Here is a 26,841-nt window from a genome sequence, read left to right on the forward strand (position 1 = left end):
AAAGGGCTAGCCACATACATGCTTCAAAGAAACGCTCAGTGAGGGATCTAGTTGGATTTTGAAGCCATCATGAGTGGAGGAACCCCTTATATCGGGAGCAAAATCAGCCTAATTTCTAAGGCCGAGATTCGTTACGAAGGGATTCTCTACACTATTGACATTGAGAATTCGACTGCCGCACTTGCAAAAGGTAAAGAACGTTAACTCATGCAAATGTCCGCACTGTTATGCGCCAACCAAATAACGTTTAACTACATAACGTTACAGAGATGCCTGTAAGCAAACGTAATTCCATCACACTGACTAATTGTTTTTATGCTGTTCTGAAAAAGGTGTCTACTTAGCTAACGTTAGCAAGCTAGCCAATTGACTAGTCAGCCAGCCAACTTGCTAACTAGCTAGTAGTGTTGGCTTGTTAAACCTAAGAAGTTACCTGGTGATGGAGCTAGTTAAACATGTTTATTTCAAGTACAAGCTGAGAGTATCATGTAAACCTGTCATTGAGTTAACAAACGGCGACGCAGCGCGACAACTGCATCACTAACATTCACAAGCAACTCAGCGTCAGTGATGCTGAATTTCGGGAATTTGCCAGCCGGCAAAAAAAAATGTTGCGCTCTACACTGCATGGGGGGGACTGGTGCCGGTAAATTAGTATCTAAACTGCAAACCAAACGAGTTTTGGTTATATACAACTAACTGCCAAAATAAAGTAAACACTTGAGTAAATGAGGGATACAAGGGTTATGGTCCAAACACTTAAGGACACCCTAGCCCCTCAAATGAAGTGGACACTTCTGATGACGTCTGACGAGTATACACTTGCAGGGAGAGGGAGGAAGGAGATAGACCAGATGCTTTTTAACTTTCTGTGGAGAAACCGTACCCATTACATTAGGAAAACTGTTGTAATGAACACTTATGAGAATGGTGGGACTTTACTACCTTAAATAATACTTTTAAGATCAATTGGATAAAGCAATACCTAAGAACTCACTTCTATGTGGAATTTTATTCCTCATGCCTTCTCTACTTTTGGTGGCCTTAACTTCATGTTGGTTTGCTATTATAATATTGACAGTTCCAGTGAAATGTTCTGCTTTTCATTGGCATGTTTTCTTGTCATGGTCCTTTAATTTATAAGCCTAAGGATTCTCCACAGAGATAATTGGGATCTATTGTATAAAAATACTTAGTTTTTAGAATATTGGTTCTGAAATACTCTATTGGTGAGCCAACTGGTAAATGTAGAGGTTATAAGGAATTCTTATCACTTTACAAGGTTCCTGTAACACGTAAAGCTTTTGCGTGTCAAGACCTGACTCAGAACCCACCTTCCATTGACCCTGACTCATCAGTAGGAAATATTTATTTCTCTTTTGGTCCATTCAACAGAGTGATACGAACCTTGTTGTATCTATACCTTATGTCATGCCTTATTGGAATGGATTTATTGATAATATCTGTTGGGAAAAGTTTGGCTGTTGCTGCACAAACCTACTTGTTAACAAAATTTAAGGAAGGTTCCTTTAAAATTATTCATAAATATTATCCTGCCAACAACTATATGAAGTTTAAGGAAAACAACTCAAATTGTTCCCTTTGTAATGACCACCCAGAAACAGTGTTGTGTCTTTTGGCATTGTATTCATGTAAGAGAACTGGCATCAGTATATTTAGAATTGAACACATTTATGAAGATCTTACACTATTGTGGCGAGATGTACTGCTTGGATTCTTCACCTACGATAGAAGTTGAAACATTTTTACGTAATTAAATTATTTTGTCCACATTTCTGTCCATATTCACAAATGTATAAACAAAACGCCACATTTTACCTTACAAAAAGAAATTGAACTCTTTTATTGTTTATGCCCTCATGTGCATTAGTAGCACAATTTAACTGATTTGCATTCATTTTTACTTACACTTGTATGTTGACTTCTCCATTGATGATTTTATGCAGCGGATGTACAATCGTCGCAAATTGAATTATGGGGAGTTTCATGGCCCCGACGTGAACATAATTGTACACTCAGAGCTGACTAAAAATGAGGGCTGGGGGGCTTACACTGCAAATTTGCCTTTCTTGGCTAATCAATTGGACTGCCCTCCAAGATGGCGACGGGGATTCCCCCAAGGGTAAGTGGACATGGGTATGTCTTAAGTGTTTGGACTGCAGGCAAAGTATAGAAAACAAGCTCTACCACACAGCTGTGATTGCTGAGTTAATTACGCACTTAACATCTCATCATGGAGTCAAGTCTAAAAATGGCCAGTTTCCCATTTATTTTGGCTACTATGACAAGAGGTCGGTGAATTTGAAAGAGGTGTTCCAATGGAGCATAGAGGGTTTAAAGTGTCTGTCTCAGTCACTTGTAAAGGTAGATCACCAGATCTCAACCCAATTGAACAATTCTAGCAGATTCTGCAGCGGTTCCACCAAATTCTGGAATGTTTTGTGGAAGAAGGGTTTTGCATCCCTCCAATTGTTCCAGACACTTGTAGAATATATTCAGGGATCTCCAACAGGTAAATCGCATGCTACCGGTAGCTCTGATTCAGAGGGGTTGGTGTTAAATGTGGAAGACACATTTCAGGTAACTACATTCAGTTGGACAACTGACTAGGTATCTCCCTTTCACAGCCGACCTACGACTAACTCACTAAACATTTCCAGAAGTATATGCACTTTTTCCACGTGTTCCTTCTCAAGCAGTCATAAACAAACCTCACAAGTATCTGACACTGCAAGCTCCCATCTACTATTTAATCAATGCAATATTGACATAATTCCGCCCCTGGTTAGCCACTATTGTCTTAAAATGCCAAACCTAACAATCTGCCAATTAATTTCCAGCAATATAGTGGCTGTCAGTGGTGTGTGCATTTGTCTAACACTCTGTAGCCAGTTGTGTTAACCTTCTTGTGGGTGGACAGAAATATTTTCCTCAACCTTAAATGTTACCTGCGAAGTAGGCTTACCTGGCAGAAGTGTATATAATTTTGTATTTATTAACTTTGCCATGAAATGAGCAGCAGCAGTACAGAACCATAGCTAGATGACACCCAAGGCCCATTACTCACTCGCAATTAAAGGGGCATTTTTTTATATTTTAAATGGTATTTAACTAGGCAAGTCAGTTAAGAACATTTGTATTTACAATGATGGCATTACACTCAAATATACATTTTCTTTCAGACAAAAAAAAAAGGTTCATGTGATTTTAACCACTGACATGGACTCTGATCACATTTAGTTTCTCTATGAACAATTGTCATTTTGAGTGAAAAACAAGTCTAAAACAACCTGAGCATGAGAACCAAATTTATATGGCTTATATCCTAATTACACAACTTTCATATACCTTAAGTGTGTATTTTGAAGTAGACTACATTTGATCTTTTATATTTGCCAAATTGTTATTGTTACAACAGTTGGTTAAAGTCGCAAGTAAGTATTCAGTCAACCAGATTAAATATCATTTGACAATGGTTTACATTACTTATTTTGGTACTCACATCTGTCCCCCTGTGTTTCTGACCAAGTCGGAAGGTTAATGAAACAATATCAAACAACTTTTTGTTCATTGAGTGCTAGTATAGAATTCTAGTGAAGATGGAACACTGATTTGGACAGACAGTGTGTCACATCTAATGTTTAAGGGAATGTTGTTATTATGGATGTTTTCAAGTATGATTGTATGCGCACTTTCATCTAGGGCTTTGGTTTCCTTTCTCTTTATCAGTATTTGTTCTAAGCGTTACGCACGCTTCATAACATGAACAATGACTGACTAGTCAGCATCCCTGCATAACACGCTCATGATAAACTACCCTTCTTACTGCTTCCGAAGTGTATTTGTTAGCAAAGAAGCTAGCGGCCAATCTTTTTCTGTGATATACACTGCTCAAAAAAATTAAGGGAATACTAAAATAACACATCCTAGATCTGAATGAAATATTCTTAAACACTTTTCTTTACATAGTTGAATGTGCTGACAACAATCACACAAATTATCAATAAATCAAATTTATCAACCCATGGATGTCTGGATTTGGAGTCACACTTAAAATATAAAGTGGAAAACCACACTACAGGCTGATCCAACTTTGATGTAATGTCCTTAAAACGAGTCAAAATGAGGCCCAGTAGTGTGTGGCCTCCACGTGCCTGTATGACCTCCCTACCTGCTTTCATCTGTGAAGAGCACAGGGTGCCAGTGGTGAATTTGCCAAACTTCCTGCACAGTGTTGGGCTGTAAGCACAACCCCCACCTGTGGATGTCGGGCCCTCATACCACCCTCATGGAGTCTGTTTCTGACCGTTTGAGCAGACACATGCACATTTGTGGCCTGCTGGAGGGCATTTTGCAGGGCTCTGGCAATGCTGCTCCTTGCACAAAGGCGGAGGTAGCGGTCCTGCTGCTGGGTTGTTGCCCTTCTACGGCCTCCTCCACGTCTCCTGATGTACTGGCCTGTCTCCTGGTGGCGCCTCCATGCTCTGGACACTGCTGACAGACACAGCAAACCTTCTTGCCACAGCTCGCATTGATGTGCCATCCTGGATGAGCTGCACTACCTGAGCCACTTGTGTGGGTTGTAGACTCCGTCTCATGCTACCACTAGAGTGAAGGCACCGCCAGCATTCAAAAGTGACAAACATCAGCCAGGAAGCATAGGAACTGAAGTGGTCTGTGGATGCCACCTGCAGAACCACTCCTTTATTGGGGGTGTCTTGCTAATTGCCTATAATTTCCACCTGTTGTCTATTCCATTTGCACAACAGCATGTGAAATTTGTTGTCAATCAGTGTTGCTTCCTAAGTGGACAGTTTGATTTCACAGAAGTGATTGACTTGGAGTTACATTGTGTTGTTTAAGTGTTCCCTTTATTTTTTTGAGCAGTGTATTTCGAGTGTACTTATGTTCTCTAAAGCACTGCAATCATGCATTCTGTTAACTGGAGTATAACTGCATGTGATCAGAGGGCATAATACCTTACTTACATTCATGCCGAGTTTACCAACCGACTGACCAACTCAAATTGACAAGCCTTCTATACGGCAGACCAATCCAAACTCCTCTCTCGGCATGTTCAGCCCACTTATTATTTCAGCCAATCATGGCTAGTGGGAAGGTTACAAACTGAAGTTATAGGCTGTAGCCTTGTTATTATTGAATTATTAATGGCCATGTTTTAGATAATTTCTTCCAATTTCATTGTGGTCAGTCACAGCTCTATCGCAATTGCCGATCAGCTGTTAGAATTAATTGGATTGTCATTAGGCTACAGGTAAATAAAGTAACGCTGACAATAACACTAATACATCGGTAGTGCTTTTGTACAAACATTAATATTCCACAATTTACTTAATACAAAAACCTGTGGTTGAAATGTAATATTTTAGCTTTTTATAATAAACAAATGTCTTTACAGGGTTGAATTAGTTTCTAGTGCGCAACATGTGCTTTAAAAGTATCTAGAATTCAAATATGCCTTATCTCAATCAATGCCAATAATCTAGGAGCACCAGAAGAGATGTTGTGCTCTTAACTTTTTAAAGCTGGGAGCACCACTGCTAACAAATGTTTTAATTTCGAGCCCTACCTGTAACGCCCAGTAGTTGACACAAAATATTTGGTGAAGAAACACTATCTGGCATACAATCTGTAGCTAATGGTGGCCCAATGCCCTATTAAGACACTATGCTAGTGTTTACTTTATTTTGGAAGTTATCGGTATGTTGGTCAGTATATACTGACAATCACAAGTCTAGCTTTCTTGATTAATAGAGATGTGCCCCAGGGTTAATGTTAGCTGATGTGATTTCAATTTTTATGAATGATTTGGGAAATGGGATGCAACCAGCTGTTACATCTATATGCAGATACTAGTTATATATTCATGTGCTCCTTCTCTGGTTCAGGCTGTTGAAGAGCTCCAGACTGCTTTTCATTCACTGCAGGCCTCCCTTTATGGTCTTGAATGTACAAAAACTAAATGCATGACCTTTTACCAGAGCTAGAACTCTGCCAGAGAACGTTAGCTTTGTCAGATCTGGTGACTTAGGGATTCGAAAAAGTGTTATCCTACAAATACCTAGGTATTCAGTTGGATGACAAGTTAACTTTTTAAAAAGGACAATGTGGATAATCTTGTGACGAAGCTTATATATATATTTTTTTTTCTTCGTAAGAAGGCTTGCTTCCCGCTTATGGCTAGAAAGAAGCTTGTTCAGTCTACTTTTCTCTCTGTAATTTGATTATGGTGACTTGTCTTATATGCATGCAGCCTCTGTCTTAGACTGGACTCTGTTTATCATGCATTCTTGTGCTTTATTACAAATGCCAAGTCACTCACCCACCATTGTGCATAGTACCAAATGGTAGGTTGGACCTTACTTTATATGTGCAGAAAGATACATTTGTATGTGTTCATCTACAAAGCCCTTTTAGGTAAACTCCCTCTTTACCTCTTCTCCTTCACCACCAGCAGTTACCATACCTGGTCTACTAGGTGGTTGCTACTTAAAGTCTCCTAGCTAGCTAATTTGTCCTGGTATATAAACATTGGGTTGTTGTTTTACCTGAAATGCACAAGGTCCTCTACTCCGACAATTAATCCACAGATAAAATTAAAAAATGTCTCCTTCCTTCAGGCTTCTTTTTCTTTGGCCTTTATATGGCGGTTGGAAACCAACTTTACAGCATTACTACAACTGACCAGAGTGTGGACCTAAAGTTCATTTTCAATCACCCACGTGGGTATATGCTCTAAAAAAAACAATGAGGAGATGGGAGAGGCCAGACTTGCAGGGCGTTGCGTGTCACAAATCAAACCAATTTCTATTTTGGCGCATGGCCACGCAGATGCTCGCTGAGGCGTGCAAACAGTGTGGGTGCAATGATTAAATAACATGTATGTGTACATTTATTTTGCGAGGGGGTGACCAACTTTTTTTTTTTTCCCCCAGTCCAACAGTACTCCTGATTCAAAGTACATTTTGGCTACACATTGCATGTCATGTCACTGCTTATGCTAACTGAATGCTTTGTCTTTCCCCATTTAGTTCGGTCTTTTGGCACTGAGGATCGGCCCACTGATAGGCCCATCCCGCCCCGAGATGAGATCTTTGAGTACATAATCTTCAGAGGCAGTGACATCAAGGACCTGACTGTGTGTGAGCCGCCAAAGCCAACATGCTCTTTCCCGCAGGACCCTGCCATCGTCCAGGTACAGCTTCTCCCAACCACAAAGTACTTCAATATCCTAAGTACACCCTTGTAAAACAGACATGTGTAGTAAAAGTCAAGAATCAGCTAAGTGTCAATTTGCATTGTTCTATTATAGAAAGCATTATTCATGTTACAGGCTTTGGTTTCTCCATTTATGTTTTGAGGTTGGACTTTGGCTCGTTAGCACATGGGGTGCACCGATTGTCACCTCGTTAGTCAGTATGGTTACACCTGTGCTGGTTATCTCATTGGTGTGAAGGTGTTTCACCTGTGCCTTTTTGTTTGCCTCTTGTTGGGCAAATTTAGTGGGCCATCATCGTGGTTGTCTTTTTAGGTTCTAGTTGTTACTCGTCAACTTTCAGTGGACACCCCCATGAGTCTTTCAGAACCATCTTAAAACCCCACCTGTTTCAGTTATTGGTCGGTGACTCTGTTTGTACCCTCTTCTGTTTGAGCTACATTTTGGTTTTCTTGCTGGGGAACGTAACACATAGCGATGTACCGATACGATTTGCCTTGGTCCCCGGTTCAAATGTTTACGATATGAATGCATCGGTCTGTGGGAGCCCAAACCGATACAAATTAAACATGCATCAGTCAGAACCGGGTTCAGATTTTACAAAGTGCAGGTTCATTTTTTTAAAAAAATGTTTAGGCATGTGACTGAATGGCTCAAATCTGTCTTATGTAGCAAAATTTGAAATTAGTTTCTTTACATGGCTACAAAATGGTTTGTATATAATACACTGCATTTTTGAAAAGCGATGGGAAGGTAATTCTGCTTTGAAAGTTGATAAACTTGCAAACTTACTTTTGAGAAAAGGGACATTGACTGTTTTGGGACCTACTGGAGAGCTCCTTTGTATACACCCATACAGCCTTGTTCCCACCCTCTTAAGCCAGCTCCACCTATCTTTAAGTATTCACATGTGAGGTCATGTGCTAAACAGTGAGTAGTGTAGTGAAGATTAAGACTAAAAGTGGTAGTAGCCTACAATAGGGAAAAATTACAGCTAAACTAATATTTTATAAATATTACATGCTTACCCAGACAAGCTTGTCTAAATTGATGGGTCATGTGAAAGAAATGCTATAACCCCTATCCAACATTAATTTTATTATTTTTGACCAGGGGGCACACACCAACACTCAGACATAATTAACTAAACATTTGTGTTTAGTGAGTCTGCCAGATCAGATGCAGTAGGGATGACCAGGGATGTTCTCTACATAAGTGTGTCAATTGGACAATTTTCCTGTCAAAATGTGACGAATACTTTTGAGAGTCAGGGAAAATGTACAGTGGGGAGAAAAAGTATTTGATACACTACCGATTTTGCATGTTTTCCTACTTACAAAGCATGTAGAGGTCTCTAATTTTATCATAGGTACATTTCAACTGTGAGAGACGGAATCTAAAACAAAAATCCAGAAAATCATATTGTATAATTAAGTAATTAATTTGCATTTTATTGCATGACAAGTATTTGATCACCTACCAACCAGTAAGAATTGTTAGTTTTCTTTAAGAAGCCCTCCTGTTCTCCACTCATTACCTGTATTAACTGCACCTGTTTGAACTCTTTACCTGTATAAAAGACACCTGTCCACACACTCAATCAGACTCCAACCTCTCCACAATAACCAAGACCAGAGAGCTGTGTAAGGACATCGGGGATAAAATTGTAGACCTACACATGGCTGGGATGGGCTACAGGACAATAGGCAAGCAGCTTGGTGAGAAGGCAACAACTGTTGGCGCAATTATTCAAAAATGGAAGAAGTTCAAGATGACAGTCAATCACCCTTGGTCTGGGGCTCCATGCAAAATCTCACCTCGTGGGGCATCAATGATCATGAAGGTGAGGGATCAGCCAAAAACTACACGGCAGGACCTGGTCAATGACCTGACGAGCGCTAGGACCACAGTCTCAAAGAGAACCATTAGTAACACACTACGCCGTCATGGATTAAAATCCTGCAGCGCACGCAAGGTCCCCCTGCTCAAGCCAGCCCATGTCCAGGCCCGTCTGAAGTTTGCCAATGACCATCTGGATAATCCAGAGGAGGAATGGGAGAAGGTCATGTGGTCTGATGAGAAGAAAATATAGCTTTTTGGTCTAAACTCCACTTGCTGTGTTTGGAGGAAGGATGAGTATGACCCCAAGAACACCATCCCAACTGAAGCATGGAGGTGGAAACATCCTCCTTTGGGGATGCTTTTCTGCAAAGGGGACAGGGCGACTGCACCGTATTGAGGGGAGGATGGATGGGGCCATGTATCGTGAGATCTTGACCAACAACCTCCTTCCCTCAGTAAGAGCATTGAGAATGGGTCGTGGCTGGGTCTTCCAGCATGACAATGATCTGAAACACACAGCCAGGGCAACTAAGGAGTGGCTCCGTAAGAAGCATCTTAAGGTCCTAGAGTGGCCTAGCCAGTCTCCAGACCTGAACCCAATAGAGAATCTTTGGAAGGAGCTGAAAGTCCGTATTTCCCAGCGACAGCCCCGAAACCTGAAGGTCTGTATGGATGAGTGGGCCAAAATCCCTGCTGCAGTGTGTGCAAACCTGGTCAAGAACTACAGGAAACGTATGATCTCTGTAATTGCAAACAGGTTTCTCTACCAAATATTAAGTTCTGCTTTTCTGATGTATCAAAGACTTATGTCATGCAATAAAATGCAAATTAATTACTTAATCATACAATGTGATGTTCTAGGTCTTTGTTTTAGATTCCCGCTTCACAGTTGAAGTGTACCTAATGATAAAAATTAGACCTCTACATGCTTTGTAAGTAGGAAACGCTGACTATTCTGCAGTGGTTCTCCCCACTGTATGTAGTAAAAACAACTTTTCTTTCGGGAATGTAGTTAAGTAAGTTGCCAATATAAATGGTGAAGTAATGTACAGATACCCCCCCCAAAATACTGAAGTACTTTACACCACTGCCAAAATGCATTCACACCATTACATTAGCATACTTGATATACTGTTACACAACTTATGTATGCAATGCTATGTGATAAGGCCATGCAACCTGAGTTGAAACATGATTTGAGGTGCAAATGTACAGTACATAAACAGATGCATCCTCCATATATTTGTGGTTGACACTTGATACGGTCACATGATATTGTTGTATGTCACAAAATCATGTTACGACCACATTTTATATATCAATATTTTGCTAAGTGAATGGGTCTCTACAAAAGGTGTAAACGGCACAGCCAAATGGTTACTTGCATAGCAGCAATTTCAAAAATGGTGTCAATACAAATAATATACAGTACCAGTATGTACAATAACGATATCTGTAATAGATGATATGCATACAATGAGGGGTGAAGTGGCTGAGCAGCAGTGTTAGGAGAGAGTCATTTGAATAGAGGTACTGCAGATAGTGCTGATGGCTGGTCTGTCCGAACCACTCATGAACAAGGGAATCTGTATTTGGGGAGCCTGTTTCTGCCCTGCCCTTGACTTTGATTCTGTGCATGTGACGTCGATTGCCTCTTCGTCACAACTCCCTGATCTTCTCAAAGAGAAGTTTGTCTAGCTGTGTCCAGGTGGTCCTTAACAGGCAGACTATCTATGGGAGGAAGGATGTCAGCGTCGTGCTGAAACCTGGTCCCGACAGTCCAAACGCTCCTTGGCGACAACGCCAGGCTCCAGAGCATCGACGCTGTGAAACGGAACAATCACCACAAAAAAAATCCCATTACAACCCTGCACAACATCAATTGACCTCTCAAGTTTAGAGAAGAATAATAACCTCATACAATGCAATGACAATTGTTTTCCCCTGAAGTGCTGGTACTGCTTGATCTGTGGCAGTGGTCTGAAGGACGTAGTCAGGTGTTGCCCGCCATAGCTTTCCACCAGCACTGTACCATCCTCCAGTCCAACCAGCTGTGGGATGTTGGCCCCTGTCACAGTGCTGCCCTTCACAACACCAGCCATCTCCGACAGTGTTCACTTGGGTCTTTCTGAAGCGCTACTTAAGGCTGAAGCACCAGTCGGACTTGGTGTGGCCTGTGATCAGGAAGTGAAGGTCCAAGACTATGGTGGAGCTTGTGCATGGTCCGCCAGGCACAATACCAGCGCACAAACTTGTTCTTGTTTTGGCCACTGCAGTTATCACAATTCAGGTCCTGGCGCGTTTCCCCAATTCTGTAGTTAGTGACAATGCTACATGTCGTTTAACTGCTCTGCTGCCTCTGCTTGTTTGGGCCAGCTCTCTTAACATTCTCCTAGTATGACTGGTGGAGGAGAGGTCAGGTGTGTTCTACTGATCCTGAAAGACAAATTCCAGATACAATTATCTAGCTAACATTGAACCTATAACTAGCAATGTCAAATGGCATTCTGAGAACATTCCTAACATTACACACGCACTTAATACAAGTAAGTTAATATTAGCTAACAAGCCAGCCATCTAACGCTAGCTAGCTAACAGCCAACTAACTTGGTCTTTTGTTTAGATATGTCATGTTAGCTAGCTAAAAAATGAACTAATCCATAGTGTTACTAGTGATACAAACCCATTGTCATAGTTAGCTAAAGATGGAACCTATTTGGTTAACAAGCCAACCATCAAACTCCATCTGGCTAGCTAACAGCGAGCTTTAACTTGCAATGAAACTACTTTCTGACAAAATTAGAAACATATCTGAAACTGTAGCTAAATTCTTACGCGGTTCAATGGATGAAAGCTTCACAGCAGACTGCAACCCCTTTTTATTAAATAAGATTTCCTTGGTCATTTCCATTTAGTTTGCACAACTTGTTTGGCCTGTGTCAACTTCTTCCGTGACAACACTGTTGATCACCGTTTCTTCCCCCATCACTGTGGAGTCTTCTGACAATGTCTCCTTCAATGACGATGTTTTTACCTAAATCAGATTTCCTCATCGATCTGATCCATTTTCAGAGTCGACATGGCACGATCGTTCTCCAGAAAGTCCATCACAACTTTTTCCCACTGACCTTTGTCGATAGCGCCTGAAATTCAAGGCAGTAATGTTATTGAGAGCAGTAGCAACATATTTGCAGTTCTCCATGGCTAATTTAATATTTCAAACTGCAGTAGAAAGGATTATCTATGCATAACGAGCAGCTCATTTTATAGACACAAGATGCTACATCGAAGACCAATCTGAAACTCATCTCTCGGCATGTCCAGCCAATCATGGCTAGCGGGAAGGTTCTGGTTTGTCTTTGGCTAAATCAACTAGGCTCTAGTAATTCAACAATATTATTCGTATTTACAGATGCCATAAGTTTGTTATTAAGGCACAAGCATTTTGATAAATTATTTTTTTAAGTTCAGAAGGCTCTCCTGTGAGGTCATGACTTCAAATCAAATTTTATTAGCCACATGCACCGACTACAACAGTGAAATGCTTGCTTTCTAACCAACAATGCAGTTTAAAAAAAATATGGATAAGAATGTAAACAGTCCGGATGCTCTCAATGGTGCAGCTGTAGAAACTTTTGAGGACTTATGCCAAATCCTTTCAGTCTCCTGAGGGAGAATCGGTTTTGTTGTGCCCTCTTCACAACTGTCCAGACTTGCGGCATACACCTAGTTTCCTGAATCCGGTCACCATATGGTCTTATTCTGGAAATAACTAATCTGTTATGACTGAAATGATGCGTCCTCTCCTTCAGTTCAGTAGCCTATCCAACTTTATGCATATAACTGCATATGGCTGACAGAGCAATGGTGTGGGAGATGCAGATGCCCGCGCCAACGAGATGGGCCTAATAGGTTATTTGTACATTTGGCACCTTCAGCATTCAGATGCTTGTAAAATTGCTTTCGCAATGTCGAATCATAGGCATTAGTGACAACCAATGTCATTGTTACCAAATGCGTGTCTTACCAGAGTTGTGTAACCTACCAAAGTCAACGTAACTCGCATCCAACTGCTGATTTGGTTTTCAATCATTCTTTTTTTTTTTTTTTCATTTAGATTATTCAGGTTCACCATAAATGGCTTTGGAAGTTTTGCTTTAAACAGTCAGTGTATTTGGTCATTTTGTTTACATGAATAAGAATTTCAAAAAGGACCGCTATCATTTCTCATTCATTAGTCAGAGCGGAAGAAGCTCTAAACTTCTAAACTATTTGCTTTCGAGAGGTCAAATCCAAAGCTGCATTAAATTGTCTAAATGCCAAGATGGTTTAAAAAAAATATGGACATGGTACTAGCTCAACATTTTCAATCTGCAAAAATAATTAAGTTAATCAGGTGGTGAATAGATATAAAAAATGAGGGGGATGAACATGCTGTACATTTCCCACTCCTAATCTGATAGTGGGGTGTTCTGCCCAATGGCTCAGCCAGGTGCCTCCACACACACACACGGTCACTCAGTTTAGAGAAGTAATCTGACAGATGCAGCACAGAGGCCCAGCTCCTGAACTCTCATAGGCAGCAGATATTAATTTAAAATGGAAAATTATGCTAAAAATGTTAGTGCATTAATTTGTTTCACTAATCAAACTAAATTGTACCAATCTAAAAAGTATCAAAGCCCGTGCATCTAGATGCGTATCGACTCATTCATGAAACTGGAGATGCACATCCCTAATATAAGTGCACCTGTGCAGTGATTTTTGGCTTCAACTCCCTTTCTTGCTTTCTTCCTCTCCAGTCCTCTGTGTGCTCAGCCCCTCCACCTGCTCCTGCTGCCACTTCAGTTCCATTCCAGTCGGTGGGCTCCAGCGGCCTGTTCAACCGAGCTCCCGTGCCCCTGTACAGCCAGTGTAACACCAGCCCCCTGGTGTCCATGCAGTTTGGCACTGTTGGTGACTGTAAGAGCCACAGCAACACAAAGCCTGGATATGGTGAGGAAGGGACCGCTAGGTTAATCACTAGTGTGTTCAAGGTCTGATATTAGTCAGTCATACTTTACTATTGTCAACTGTGTTCTAAAGCTTATATTGTCAGTCACGTTATACCTTCAAATGCAAGCTAATGCTATGCATTAAGCGATCTACCTGTCAAATGCAGGTAGATATGTTTTAAGCTTTGTCAGGAAGTGACAGTCATGTATGCTTTCCAAGGGTCGCAGGCTGCCACATGGCTCTTGGATCAAGCTGGGCATTTCACAGGTGCAGAAGGTTTGACTGGGCTCCACTATGCCAAAAGTGTCACGTAGACCGTCTGCTCCCTTATGTTTTACACTCATTTGATATTCAAAAAGCAACATTTTAGCTAGTACACTCTTAAATATTCAGTGTGTTAGTACTCGCCATTTCCACTCCATTACGAAGATGCTGCTAGTACTCAGCCAAAGGTCACAGGTCAGGAAGCAAATCAGGAAATAATGAGGCCAGTCAGGTTACTTTTGTAACCCTGATTCTCTGATATTATGAGTGAGATCTCACGTGGGATTCAGCTGAATCTTGAGGAACCATTTACACACGTCTGTTAGACAGACTAGTCGAAGGGAGCTGAACCCCTCCGTTCATAATGAGGAGCTACTTGCTCACCCTGTGGTGATTCCCGAGCATGCCGAACTTCGTCACGCTCTTACAAGTAGGGGAATATCTCACTCATAATATCAGAGAACTGTGGTAATGAAAGTAACCTTGATTTCTCTCAATTATTTGTCCCCATATTGCACTTGGGATATGGTCAACTCCATTATTGCAAACATGCTCTCCAAAGCCAGGTAGTCTTAACATATCAACCCTCAGAGGCCCTGACACTGAGGACACTATGTACCAAAGAAGTTGCAGTGTTGTCTAGCCGGTAGAACCTGGGCATGTATGCAGGGATTCCCAACAAGCTGCATCGCAAATCTCCTGTAAGTAGATGCCCTTTGAACAGTGCCCAAGAGGTAGCCATACCTCTACTGGAGAGAACCCATTGGCTGTCCGGCGGCTGTTATCCCTTGTTATTATAGGCCAATAAAATGGCGTCCACAATCCAATGTGATAACTGTTGATGAGTGTGTCCTCCGCTTGTGCGAAGCTCTTGGTGTATCCAAGTAAATGCGCAATATGCGTACTGGACACAAATGGTGAAGTTCTTCTGTAGAAGTGGTGGGTGGAAAGCCACAAACTCCAAGGTGAGACAATTGAAACCAGGGAAAAGCCTGGGGCAAACTGTAGGCACGAATGGTGAACTGACAGCGCATGGGTCTCACATACTTTTTTGGGGGGGGGACTTAAGGGTGACCAGTGAAGCGATCTTGAAGGAGAGCTACTTAATTTTCAGGCTTTCCAGCAGCTCAAAAAGATTCTGTGAAATGGCCTCAAGTGCAATAGACGGATCCCAAGGCGGGGCTTGGAAACCTGGACGTAAACGACGCACCCCCTTGAAACAAGTTTTTGCCCATTTGTTATTTCCAAAGCCTATATGACAGGTCAAAATAGTGTCCTAGAAAGACTAACTGAGGAGAAAGCAATAAGGACCTGCAAAAAGCACTACTTTTTTTTGGTCACATTTTCTCAAATGCACCACTTGTTTGCATACAAGTGAGTGTGTAGAAGGGGCCCTGACACTCTGGATAGTCAATGACCGAGGCAGGCCTGTCACATTCAGATTTGACCTCTCATGGGCCAGGCCCAGAAGGCCATTGTGTTTGAGTGAGGGTGGAAATCTTTGTTTGCTTGGGTCAGAAGATCCCCTGCATAACGGGAGTTGCCAGGGCTCGTCGTACAGCACAAGAATGATCTCCGCTGACCAGAGCTTGCCTGGCCATCGAGTGGCTATCAAGATTATGAATGACTCTTACCTCACTGTCTAGCTGTCATTTCTGTGATTTATCAAGCTGGACACAATCAAGAAACTGATTGAAGGTCCATTTTTAATTTGTACAATTATTTGGTTTTAGTCTTTTTTTAAAAGAATATTGAGGTATTTTCCCTCACTTAAAAAATATACAGTGCATTTGGAAAGTATTCAGACCCCTTTTTTTCTAATTTTGTTACGTTACAGCATTCTTCTAAAAATGGATTAAATACATTTGAAAAAATCCTCATCAATTGACACACTACCCCACAATGACAAATCGAAAACAGGTTTTTAGAAATGAACACATTTTATTAAAAATAAACACATCTAATTTACATAAGTATTCATAACCTTTGCTATGTGAGTAAGTTGGTAACGTGTGCTAGTCAAAGTTTATCCGTTAAGGCTTGTGTTTTCTAGCTAGTGTTCACCTAGTGGGCTAATAGCATAGCGTGCTAACACAGGAGACAAAGCATCAACATGTTTTCGGTAAGTTACTCAACACCAAAGACTAGAGCTGAAATTTCTGCACTCGGTGGTGTAACCTCGCGGCACTTGCGTAACAGTTAAACATATTTTCGTGCTGAGAAGCTTAGAAGTACTCTAGTGAGAATTACCATAGGACAGGTGAGTCGCTCCTTAGATAATGGGAGGGGCTCACCTCATTCACCTTTCGACCAACTGACATTTGTAATTGGTTCTTTGAGATTCAGGTGAATCGCACGATACATCAAAAATAATAATTGAAAGCGAATCAGAGAGGACTCCTCACACTTGTGCAGTTCTTGCCCTCAATACTCTACACCTGCTGTTCCTCTCAATACAGGACGATCAGTGCCGCCCTCCTCCTTTGGGAGCGACACAAGCTCTGCTGCAACCCAGTCCCAGAGCAGTGCTATTGGCGCTGCTCTCCCCACTGATTCACACTCTCTGGGTACCGCTACTGTCCTTGTATCTAAAGGTAAAGGAAACACACGAGGAAGAGAAACACTGATTTGTTCTACTACGTACTCACCTTGGTAAAACAAACTCATTTGAAACTATCTGTAGATCTATCCCATTCACTCCCTACAACTCATCTGTAGAGCACACGGTCGTATTCTTTCAAGGGATTAACCTGAATATTTCCTTTCTTGTGGCACATGGACACACCTACTCATTCAAGGGATTTTCTTTTTTTACTATTTTCTACATTGTAAACATGACAACTATGAAATAACACAAATATTTCAGATTCTTCAAAGTAGCCACCCTTTGCGTTGATGACAGCTTTGCACACTTGGCATTCTCTCAACCAGCTTCATCGGGAATGCTTTTCCAACAGTCTTGAAGGAGTTCCCACATGCTGAGCACTTGTTGGGTGCTTTCCTGTCACTCTGCGATCCAACTCATCCCAAACCGTCTCAATTGGGTGGAGGTTGTGTAATTGTGGAGGCCAGGTCATCTGATGCAGCACTCCATCACTCTCCTTCCTTGTCAAATAGCCCTTACACAGCCTGGAGGTGTGTTGAGTCATTGGTCTGTTGGAAAAACAAATGATAGTCCCATTAAGCCCAAACCAGACGGGATGGCGTATCACTTTAGAATGCTGTGGTAGCCATGCTGGTGAAATGGAGGTGTTCTAAATAAATCAGTATCACCAGGAAAGCACCCCCATACCATCACCACCTCCATGCTTCACGGTGGGAAGCACACATCTGATCACCTATTCTGCATCTCACAAAGACACAGTGGTTGGAACCTAAAGTCTCACATTTAGACTCATCAGACCAAAGGACAGATTTCCACCTGTCTAATGTCCATAGCTTGTGTTTCCTTTTTATAGGTGTACTTTAGTGGTTTCTTTTGCAGAAATTCGACCATGAAGGCCTGATTCACGCAGTCTCCTCTGAACAGTTGATGTTGAGATTTGTCTGTTACTGAAGCATTTTTTGGGGGGGCTGTAATTGGAGGCTGGTAACTCTCTAATGAACTTATCCTCTGCAGCAGAGGTAACTCAATCTTTCATTCCTGTAGCGGTCCTCATGATGGCCAGTTTCATCATAGCGCTTTCTGGTTCTTGCGACTGCACTTGAAGAAACTTTCAGTTCTTGGATTTTTTTCACGTCTTAAAGTAATGGACTGTCATTTCTCTTTGCTTATTTGAGCTTTTCTTGCCATAATATAGACTTGGTCTTTTACCAAATAGGGCTGTCTTCTGTGTACCACCTCTACCTTGTCACAACACAACTGGCTCAAACGCATTAAGAAGGAAATTACACATATTAACTTTTTAACAAAGGACACCTGTTAATTGAAATGCATTCCTGGTGACTACCTCATGAAGCTGGTTGAGAGAATGACGAGAGCGTGCAAAGCTGTCATCAACGCAAAGGGTGGCTACTTTGAAGAATCTTTTGACTGGTACTGTATGTTAGGCCTATGTATCGTCTCGGGAGAGCATAATGTCACCCAATACTGCTTTGGAATACTAGAATGTGGTTCAAAATGGCATTTCCCCCCCATCACTGTCGTCTTATTATTATTTTTTTGCCTCTTCTCAATAAAATTACAGATTGCTTTTCACAACACAACCTTAAACGCGTTTAATCACTTAAGCTTTATATCCATGAAGTGTAACTCTTGACGAACCAGTGTTGAGTCTGATTCATGTATCTCTGCAGTGTTGAGTAGCCCAGTGTAACACTAACCCTCTGTTCACCCAGGCCATACCAGCCCCTCCCTGGACCCCCTGAGGAAGAGCCCCACAGTAGAACAGGCAGCCCCGTCGGCCCCCTACGCTCCGACTCCCAGCTTGGGCCGTAGGAGTACTGCTCCAGGCCAAACGACCCCCTCTGCTCCAGCTGCCGGCCATGCCCAGCAGCAGCACCATCACCAGGGTGAGACCGTCAGCGGGGCCCGCAGTAACCAGGCCTGGGGTGCGCCCTGCAACGCGCCCATTTCTCACCAACGCTATACCACTGTAGGGCTTACCTCTTCTGTCGGAGTTTCAACATTTTAACAACTTTTGCCTGTTTCTATAGGGAGTCTATAGTGTGGGGCTACACATCTTTATTAAAGTTGAGCTGAGCTCTCTAAACTAATGGACTGTACCATTCCAGGCCCAGAAAGCACTCATAGTGTCTGCGCAACAGCCGCAAGGTGAAGGCAGGGATTCCAGTCAACGGCCTGCAGGGTAACTGAGCACCTCTGCTCTAACCGTCCTCTGTGCTCAGCTCCATGCCGTTTCAGACTCTGCATGCCCTAGTGACTTTTACTTAAACTGTCAAGCCCACGTTCGTTTATACAACTCCACCATCCTGTGTGCTGTAGTAGGTTACATGGTAGTCCATTGCTTGCAGCTGTCTGCATTGCTGTGCAGATTGACAAGTTGAGATGGCGATCACTGCTCTGTTTCGTGTGTTACGGTAATTCTGTTACGCCATATTTTGGCGATTTTTAAAATGTTGTATGGATGGGTAATGCTATTCATGCTTTATATGCTCCTGGAATTTCTATTTGTATAAATCTGTTGGGGTATTTTAAGTATTCTGTTGTGATGGATGGCAAGCCATTGCTTTATTCTGTCAATTGGTAGATGAAAGCACAGCAAACTACCAATCTATGCTATAGTGGACATTTTCCTGCATTTGAGTAGAATATGAGTAATGGGCACTGCTTTTGGTATAACTTATTATAATTTTGTGGCATCATCGTATTGTTTGGTGTTTACTACAGGTTTCTGGTGGTAATATTGTCTATTCTTCCTGTTTCCCAGTTGGCGGCCCCCCACCTCAGAGGCGTGGTCATGGGGGAAGACAACGCGGCAGGAGCCGCTTCAACGTGCGCCTAGACGGACCCATGAAGGACTTCGACTTTGAGAGTGCCAACGCCCAGTTCGACAAGGAAGAAATTGACAGGGAGTTCCAGAGCAAGCTCAAACTAAAAGGTACTAGAACTGAACAGATCAGGCCCTCACAACATTTGATCCAACACCTTATGGGTGAAGGAGCTCAATTTAGCCTAGTGTTTGAGGACAGGTCATGCACGCAAGGCTGGTTTCTTCAGACAACATGGCCGGCATCTGAAGCATGTGTTCAGGGGACCGAGATTAACATGAGGCAAGCCTGAGCACAATGTAGCCAAGTTAAAAAAATTAAATAAAAATGTCTTTAATATACATTTTTTTATTTTTTTTACATTTTATTTAACTTGGCAAGTCAGTTAAGAACAAATTCTTATTTTCAATGACTGCCTAGGAACAGTGGGTTAACTGCCTGTTCAGGGGCAGAATGACAGATTTGTACCTTGTCAGCTCGGGGGTTTGAACTTGCAACCTTTTGGTTACTAGTCCAACACTCTAACCACTAGGCTACCCTGCCTCCCCAGTTGCAGGGTGTTCCACTAGCGCGGTCTGTCGGCTAAACAGACGATTACAGACTAATTTTCAGCCGGCTACTTTTTCCACTTCAATTAACTAGACTACTTGTCAATTTGCTAGTCAGAAGTCAGCCGAGCCCTCTCCCGCTAGAAGATGCCTATCATTCAATGTATTGATGGGACAGGAGCCTGTTAGTCACAAAGTGTGCAATGACAGGGAAACAATGCTGGTTTGACAGTCTTATGTTTGTTCCCCCTCCCCGTGTGTGTGCTGTCATTGCAGTCACTTTTTTTTGTACATTTTTTTTTACACATGGTGTTAGAGCACATGCTGCTCTCATTTCCTGTGAATTACCTTGGCCTATTTTCTGGCACATTTATTTTCTTTCACTTGTTTCATATATGCAGCCACAGAGCGGTGGCGCATAGGTTACTTACTGTGCTTTGACGAACAGCAAACTTGACTAGTTTATAAAAGGTGTCTGACTGAATAAAGTCTCTTACAGTGCTTTCAGAAAGTATTTGGACCCCTTCACTTTTTCCACGTTTCGTTTTACAGCCTGAATTTAAAGTGGATTTATGTTTTTTGACACATTTGGTCATTTATTCCAAGTAAAAGATCAGATACCAGATTTACTTACACAAGTACTCAGTCCCTTTGCTATTTGACTTGAAATTGAGCTCCGGTGCATCCTGTTTCCGTCAAGCATCCTTGATGTTTCTGCAACTTGATTGGAGTTCTTGTGGTAAATTCAGTTTATTGGAAATGATTTGGAAAGGCACACCTGTCTATGTGATGGTCCCACAATTGACAGTGCATGTCAGAGCAAAAACCAAGCCATGAGGTCAAAGGAATTGTCCGAAGAGCTCCGACAGGATTGTGTCGAGGCACCGATCTGGGGAAAGGTACCAAAATATCTGCAGTATTGAAGGTCTCCAAGAATAGTGGCCTTCCATCATTCTCAAATGGAAGAAGTTTGGAACCACCAAGACTTCCTAGAGCTGGCCGCCCAGCCAAATTGAGCAATCGGGGGAGAAAGGCCGGTGACCAAGAACCTGATGGTTGCTCTATAGTTTCTCTGTGGAGATTGGAGAAACTTCCAGAAGGACAACAATCTCTGCAGCACTACACCAATAAGGCCTATATGGTCGAGTGGCAAGACGGTAGCTGCTCCTCAGTAAATGGCACATGACAGCCCGCTTGGAGTTTGACAAAAGGCACCTAAAGACTCAAACCATGAGAAACAAGATTCTCTGGTCTGATGAAACCAAGATTGATCTCTTTGGCCTGACGTACCAGGTTTCCTCCAGCCGTGACGCTTGGCACCTTCCTTTGATGGCATCATGCTGTTGGGATGTTTTTCAGCCTAAGGGGACTGGGAGACTAGTCCGGATCGAGGGAAAGATGAATGGGGCAAAGTATGGAGCGATCCTTTATTGAAAACCTGCTCCAGAAGGTCAGACTGGCGCGATGGTTTACCTTCCAACTGGACAATGACCTGAAGCACACAGCCATGCCAGTGTTGTCTTGGCTTCGGTACATGTCTCTGAATGTCCTTGAGTGGCCCAGCTAGAGTCTGGACTTGAACCCTATCGAACATCTCTGAGACCTGAAAATATCTGTGCAGCAATGCTCCACATCCAACCTGACAGAGCTTGCGAAGAATGTGAGAAACTCTCCTAATATAGGTGTGCCAAGCTTGTAGTGTCATACCAAGACTCTCGTCTAATCGCTTCCAATGGAGCTTAAACAAAGTACTGAGTAAAGGGGCTGGAAACGTATGTAAATGTAATTTGTTATTTTTAATACATTTACAGATATTGCTAAACTGTTTTTGCTGTTTTGGGCATTATGGAGTGTATTGTGTGTAGATTGGGGTGGGGGACAATTGAATCCATTTTAGAAATTTGGAAAAAGTCATGGTCTGAATACTCTCTGAATATAATGCCTGTATTACACACACAACCTTTTAAAAGTTTGGTCACTTAGAAATGTCCTTGTTTTTGAAAGAAAATCCCTCATTTTTTTGGTCCATTTAAATGTATTTTATCAGAAATATGTTGTAAATGGCAGATTTCTGGAATATCTAAATGGGTGTACAGAGACCCATTATCAGCAACCATCAATCCTGTGTTCCAATGGCACATTGTTAGCTAATCCACGTTTATAATTTTAAAAGGCTAATTGATCATTAGAAAACCCTTTTGCAATTATGTTAGCACAGCTGAAAACTGTTCTGATTTAAAGAAGCAATACAACTGGCCTCCTTAAGACTAGTTGAGTATCTGGCGCATCAGCATTTGTGGGTCCGATGACCGGCTCAAAAGGCCAGAAACAAAGCACTTTCTTCTGAAACTCGTCAATCTATTCTTGTTCTAAGAAATGAAGGCAATTTCATGCGAGAAATTGCTTAGAAACTGAAGATCTTGTACAACGCCATGTACTTCTCCCTTCACAGAACAGAGCAAACTGTCTCTAACCAGAATAGAAAGAGGAGTGGGAAGCCCCGGTGCACAACTGAGCAAGAGGACAAGTACATTAGAGTATCTAGTTTGAGAAACCGACACCTCACAAGTTCTCAACTGGCAGCTTCATTCAATAGTACCTGCAAAACACCAGTCTCAACGTCAACAGTGAAGAGGCGACTCCGGGATGCTGGCCTTCTAGGCAGAGTGCCAAAGATAAAGCCATATCTCAGACTGGCCAATAAAAATAAAAGATCAAGATGGGCAAAAGAACACACTGTACAGAGGAACTCTGCCGAGAAGGCCAGCATCCCGGAGCTGGTGTTTTGCGGGTACTATTTAATGAAGCTGCCAGTTGAGGATTTGTGAGGCGTCTGTTTCTCAAACTAGACACGACGGTACTTGTCCTCTTGCTCAGTTGTACACCAGGGCCTCACTCCTACACTGGTTAGAGCCAGTTTGTGCTGTTCGGTGAAGGGAAGTAGTACACAGCATTGTACGAGATATTCAACTTGCTTTTCTTTCAAAAACGAGGACATTTCTAACTGACCTCGAACTTTTGAACGCCTGTATGTGAAAGTCTTGATCATATAAGTCTAGAGAATCCCTAATACTGAAAATGTATGAATTGTTAGTCATTTAAATTGTAGACTCACTACCACATCTTTCCAATCTGGGAGATTATTTCGCTGTGTATTTCTGATGGCCTCTGGTACATTCAAATGCCTAAATTCCACAAATGTAGTTTGTTCAGGGCAGCCTGGATGGATACTTTATCTATTTGGCTGAGAACTCTGTGTGGCTCTCGAGTGGTGCAGTGGTCTAGGACACTGCATCTCAGTGGAAGAGGTGTCACTGCAGTACATGGTTTGATTCCAGGCTGTATCGCATCCGGCCGTGATTGGGAGTCCCATAGGGCTGTGCACAATTGGCCCAGCGTCGTCCGAGTTTGGCCGGGATAGGCAGTCATTGTAAATAAGAATGTGTTTTTAACTGACTTGTCTAGTTAAATAAATAAATGTGCAGAACAGTAATTGGCCAACACATTGAATGTGTTTGATGTCCATTTCTTCTCAAGATGAGACAGAGAAGGCAGCAGTGAACGTGGAGGATAAGGTCAACTCCAGTGTGGAGACTCAGAACGGCAAGGGCAACGCTGATGAAGGGCTGGAGGCACTAACACTAAAAGTTTACTACGACAAGACCAAGTCTTTCTTCGACAAAGTCTCCTGTGATTACAACAGGTAGGCGACAACTGCCCATATCATCTCTCTCCCCAATGTTTTTATAGCGGTAACCTCTGTCCCTTCTATCTTGTAGATTTTAGTTTGAGAATTTGCAATGCAATATGTGATAAAGAGCTATTCTGTTATTTTCAGGAAAGCTGCAGAAAAACCTGGAGGAAGCTCTGGTTTCCCACTGTGAGTCTCTTTCCTCTCAGATCTGTTCTATCCCATGCTAATGTTTTGATACTACACAATGTGGCGTGATTGACATATGGAGTATACTGTATGTAAGACCGTAGTGGATTCAATCAGGTACTGTCGGCGTCCTCCAACCCCCGGTTGAGCGTCTAAATTGTGATTGGCAGGCAGCGGAGGCAGACCTGGGCTGAGGAGCGGCGTATCAACTCTGAGACGTTCGGCATCCCCCTGCGCGGGGGTCAGGCCCGTGGGGGCTACCGCGGGCGTGGTGGTATGGGCTTCCGCAGGGGTCGCTCCGCCAGCAGAGGGTCCTTCGGTCCCCCCCGCGGAGGCCACGGCTACAGGGGAGGATACAATCCAGCAAGCCAGGGAGGATTGGAGTTTTCAGAGAACTTTGAGGACAGGGTAATGTCGCTGTTTTTACTTATTGTAAAGATGGATGCCATTGTGGCCAAAGTTATCCTCAACGAATACATTTGCAAAATCCTAGAGTTAAGTTGTCCCATGTAATGCTTTTAATTATGGAGTTTACAAATGAAATTCACAATCTAGCAAATGCGAAAGAAGATCAAGCACTTTTACATAACTCTGTTAACCATACATGCACGTGCGTGACGGTATTAACCATAATGAAGTCATCAAAAAGCTGTCTAATTTTCCCCCTTCCTTCCTGAAGGATACCCGTGGCTGCACGGAGGACAGATCCAGAGGGGCGACGCCTCATCTTTAGAAATAGTTTGTTTTATACTTTTGACTAAAAGATTGTATATTTGTCAACATCACTGGGGTAGACTGCATGAATGCCACTTTTCCATATCTTTTAATAATGGAAATGATGCAATCCATCGATCTCTTCAAAACAATTTCCAGGTGGCTAAATTGTGTATAAAAATATGAGGGATGTCCTTTTCAGCAATGAGTTACTTCTTTTCTTGTAACAGGTATTTGATTATATTCTGTTAGGTGTAGAAGGCTGAATGACTGAGGATCGCTGACATAGCTTCATTTTTTGGGGGTAACCTGTAATGTACCAAATTAGCCAGTGGGGTCTGTCACAGCTTTCTGTGTATTTTTCAACCACACAAAAACTGTACCTGTACCTAGTCTGCTAGCTATCCATCTATCCCACTTCTCCAAGCTATCCATGTCCTCCAAATGGCAGCGTTTGTGATTTTAGCTAGATATCAACGTTTTGTAAATGATATTCTGGTTTTATTTACTTCCACGGCTTTACGAGTGATGGTGCTAGATGAACTTGGCTATACTCTTGTTTGGTGACATAGTTTAACTCTGGTTGCATAACTAGGTATAGGGAAAGATGGATCAAAGGTCAGAACTTCATTTTCTTAAAAAAAAAAAAAAATCTGTAGATTGCCCTGTACTCGAGGCTACTGGTATTGTGTAACTAGAGTTTCACAATGCTGCTGTTTGCTACGGTTATATCTCTAGCGTAATCTATGTAAACTGCTACAAGAGCTCGCTAAAGCAGGACATCTAAGTATGCTTCTTCCTGACATTTAGGTCACATTTCAGTTTCCAACATTTCTAAGGAGCCTTTCCAAATTGTTATTCCCTCTTACCTCTTTTTGTCAGTCAGTTTGTTAACCTCATCCTGAACTCCACATCCTCGTTCCTCTCAAAGAAACCAGAATGCCAGAAAGAATTTGACCCACCAACCGTACTTGAGATGTCCGACGGAGAGAAACAATACCCTGATTGAACTCTTGATTCGATGCCTCAGACTCTGTCCCATGGCACTACATGGCGGTTGGTGGCTTGCTAAGCTACACAAGTGATGTCAACGTAATTGCTCAGTTAAAAATTGGTTAAAATATTTGATTAATTGTAGAGCCCTTTGGTTTTAGTGTTTTATATAGGCAGCCCAATTCTGATAATGTTCACTAATTGGTATTTGGAGCAGCTCTGAAAAAGAACAATTGGCTTCCTGTATAAACGCAGCCTTAAAATTCTCTTGTCTAAGATGAAGGGTGGTACAGTAGAATGGGTGGTGGGATGGGGTGAACCCAGACTTTATTGCCATGATTCTTTACTTCTTGTCTTCTCAAAACATATTGGAGCAGAAGATCAGACGGGAGGAACCTCTTCTTCTGCGCCAATGTGTTTTGGGGAGACGAGGAATCAAGTCAACAGTTTAGGTTCACCCATAGGCTCAAGTGCCTAGTTCAAAGGAATGTCCTGTATCTCCATTTCTCATTGTTGCACAGAAGCCTGCATGAGGGTCTGGCTCAAGCCACTGTCATGACACAGCAAGGATACAATGCAATAACCTACTAAAATGTCTGTGCTGGGGGTAGTTTGTTTGAGCATCAAATGTAATTTATATACAGACTTTAAGCTTGTTTATTTGGGTACATTTTTCTAACAGTTTTGTCTCTAAACCCAGCATGACGTCCTCTTCTGTGGGCCTCAGTGGACTGGGTTTTTTATTCGAAGCAAACAATAAAAGTTTTCATATCTGTGCCTGTGTGTGATTAACAGGGGTGTATTCATTAGACACGGTTTACAGTTTAAGAACCAAACGGGAAGGGACCTCCCTGGATTTGTCCAATATAAACTTGTTTGCTTCTTCTGTTTGTGGT

The 26,841-nt window shown here is 42.2% G+C and overlaps 1 protein-coding gene across 2 annotated transcripts; it reads left to right on the plus strand.

Annotated features, from left to right (window-relative positions):
- On the plus strand, positions 1-26,722 carry LOC118400984 (protein LSM14 homolog A-like). Of its 2 annotated transcripts, XM_035798053.2 has the most exons (10): positions 1-190; positions 7,074-7,237; positions 13,903-14,095; positions 16,819-16,953; positions 18,698-18,871; positions 19,750-19,920; positions 23,896-24,061; positions 24,197-24,238; positions 24,409-24,646; positions 24,918-26,722. In XM_035798053.2, exons 1-10 carry the CDS (start codon positions 70-72, stop codon positions 24,969-24,971), a joined length of 1,458 nt encoding a protein of 485 aa, XP_035653946.1. In that variant the 5' UTR covers positions 1-69; the 3' UTR covers positions 24,972-26,722. The 2 variants fall into 2 exon arrangements, with proteins under 2 accessions (XP_035653946.1, XP_035653947.1); XM_035798054.2 differs by lacking the exon at positions 16,819-16,953.
- Positions 26,723-26,841: the final 119 nt, after the last annotated feature.

This window comes from Oncorhynchus keta, chromosome 22, assembly GCF_023373465.1.
Source record: "Oncorhynchus keta strain PuntledgeMale-10-30-2019 chromosome 22, Oket_V2, whole genome shotgun sequence".
NCBI lineage: Eukaryota > Metazoa > Chordata > Actinopteri > Salmoniformes > Salmonidae > Oncorhynchus > Oncorhynchus keta.

Coding starts and splice junctions, on each gene's coding strand:
- LOC118400984 (XM_035798053.2), top strand. CDS start 70: ATGAGTGGAGGAACCCCTTATATCGGGAGCAAAATCAGCCTAATTTCT. Junction 7,238..13,902: donor AGGACCCTGCCATCGTCCAG/GTACAGCTTCTC, acceptor CTTCCTCTCCAG/TCCTCTGTGTGCTCAGCCCC. Junction 24,239..24,408: donor GGAAGCTCTGGTTTCCCACT/GTGAGTCTCTTT, acceptor TGTGATTGGCAG/GCAGCGGAGGCAGACCTGGG.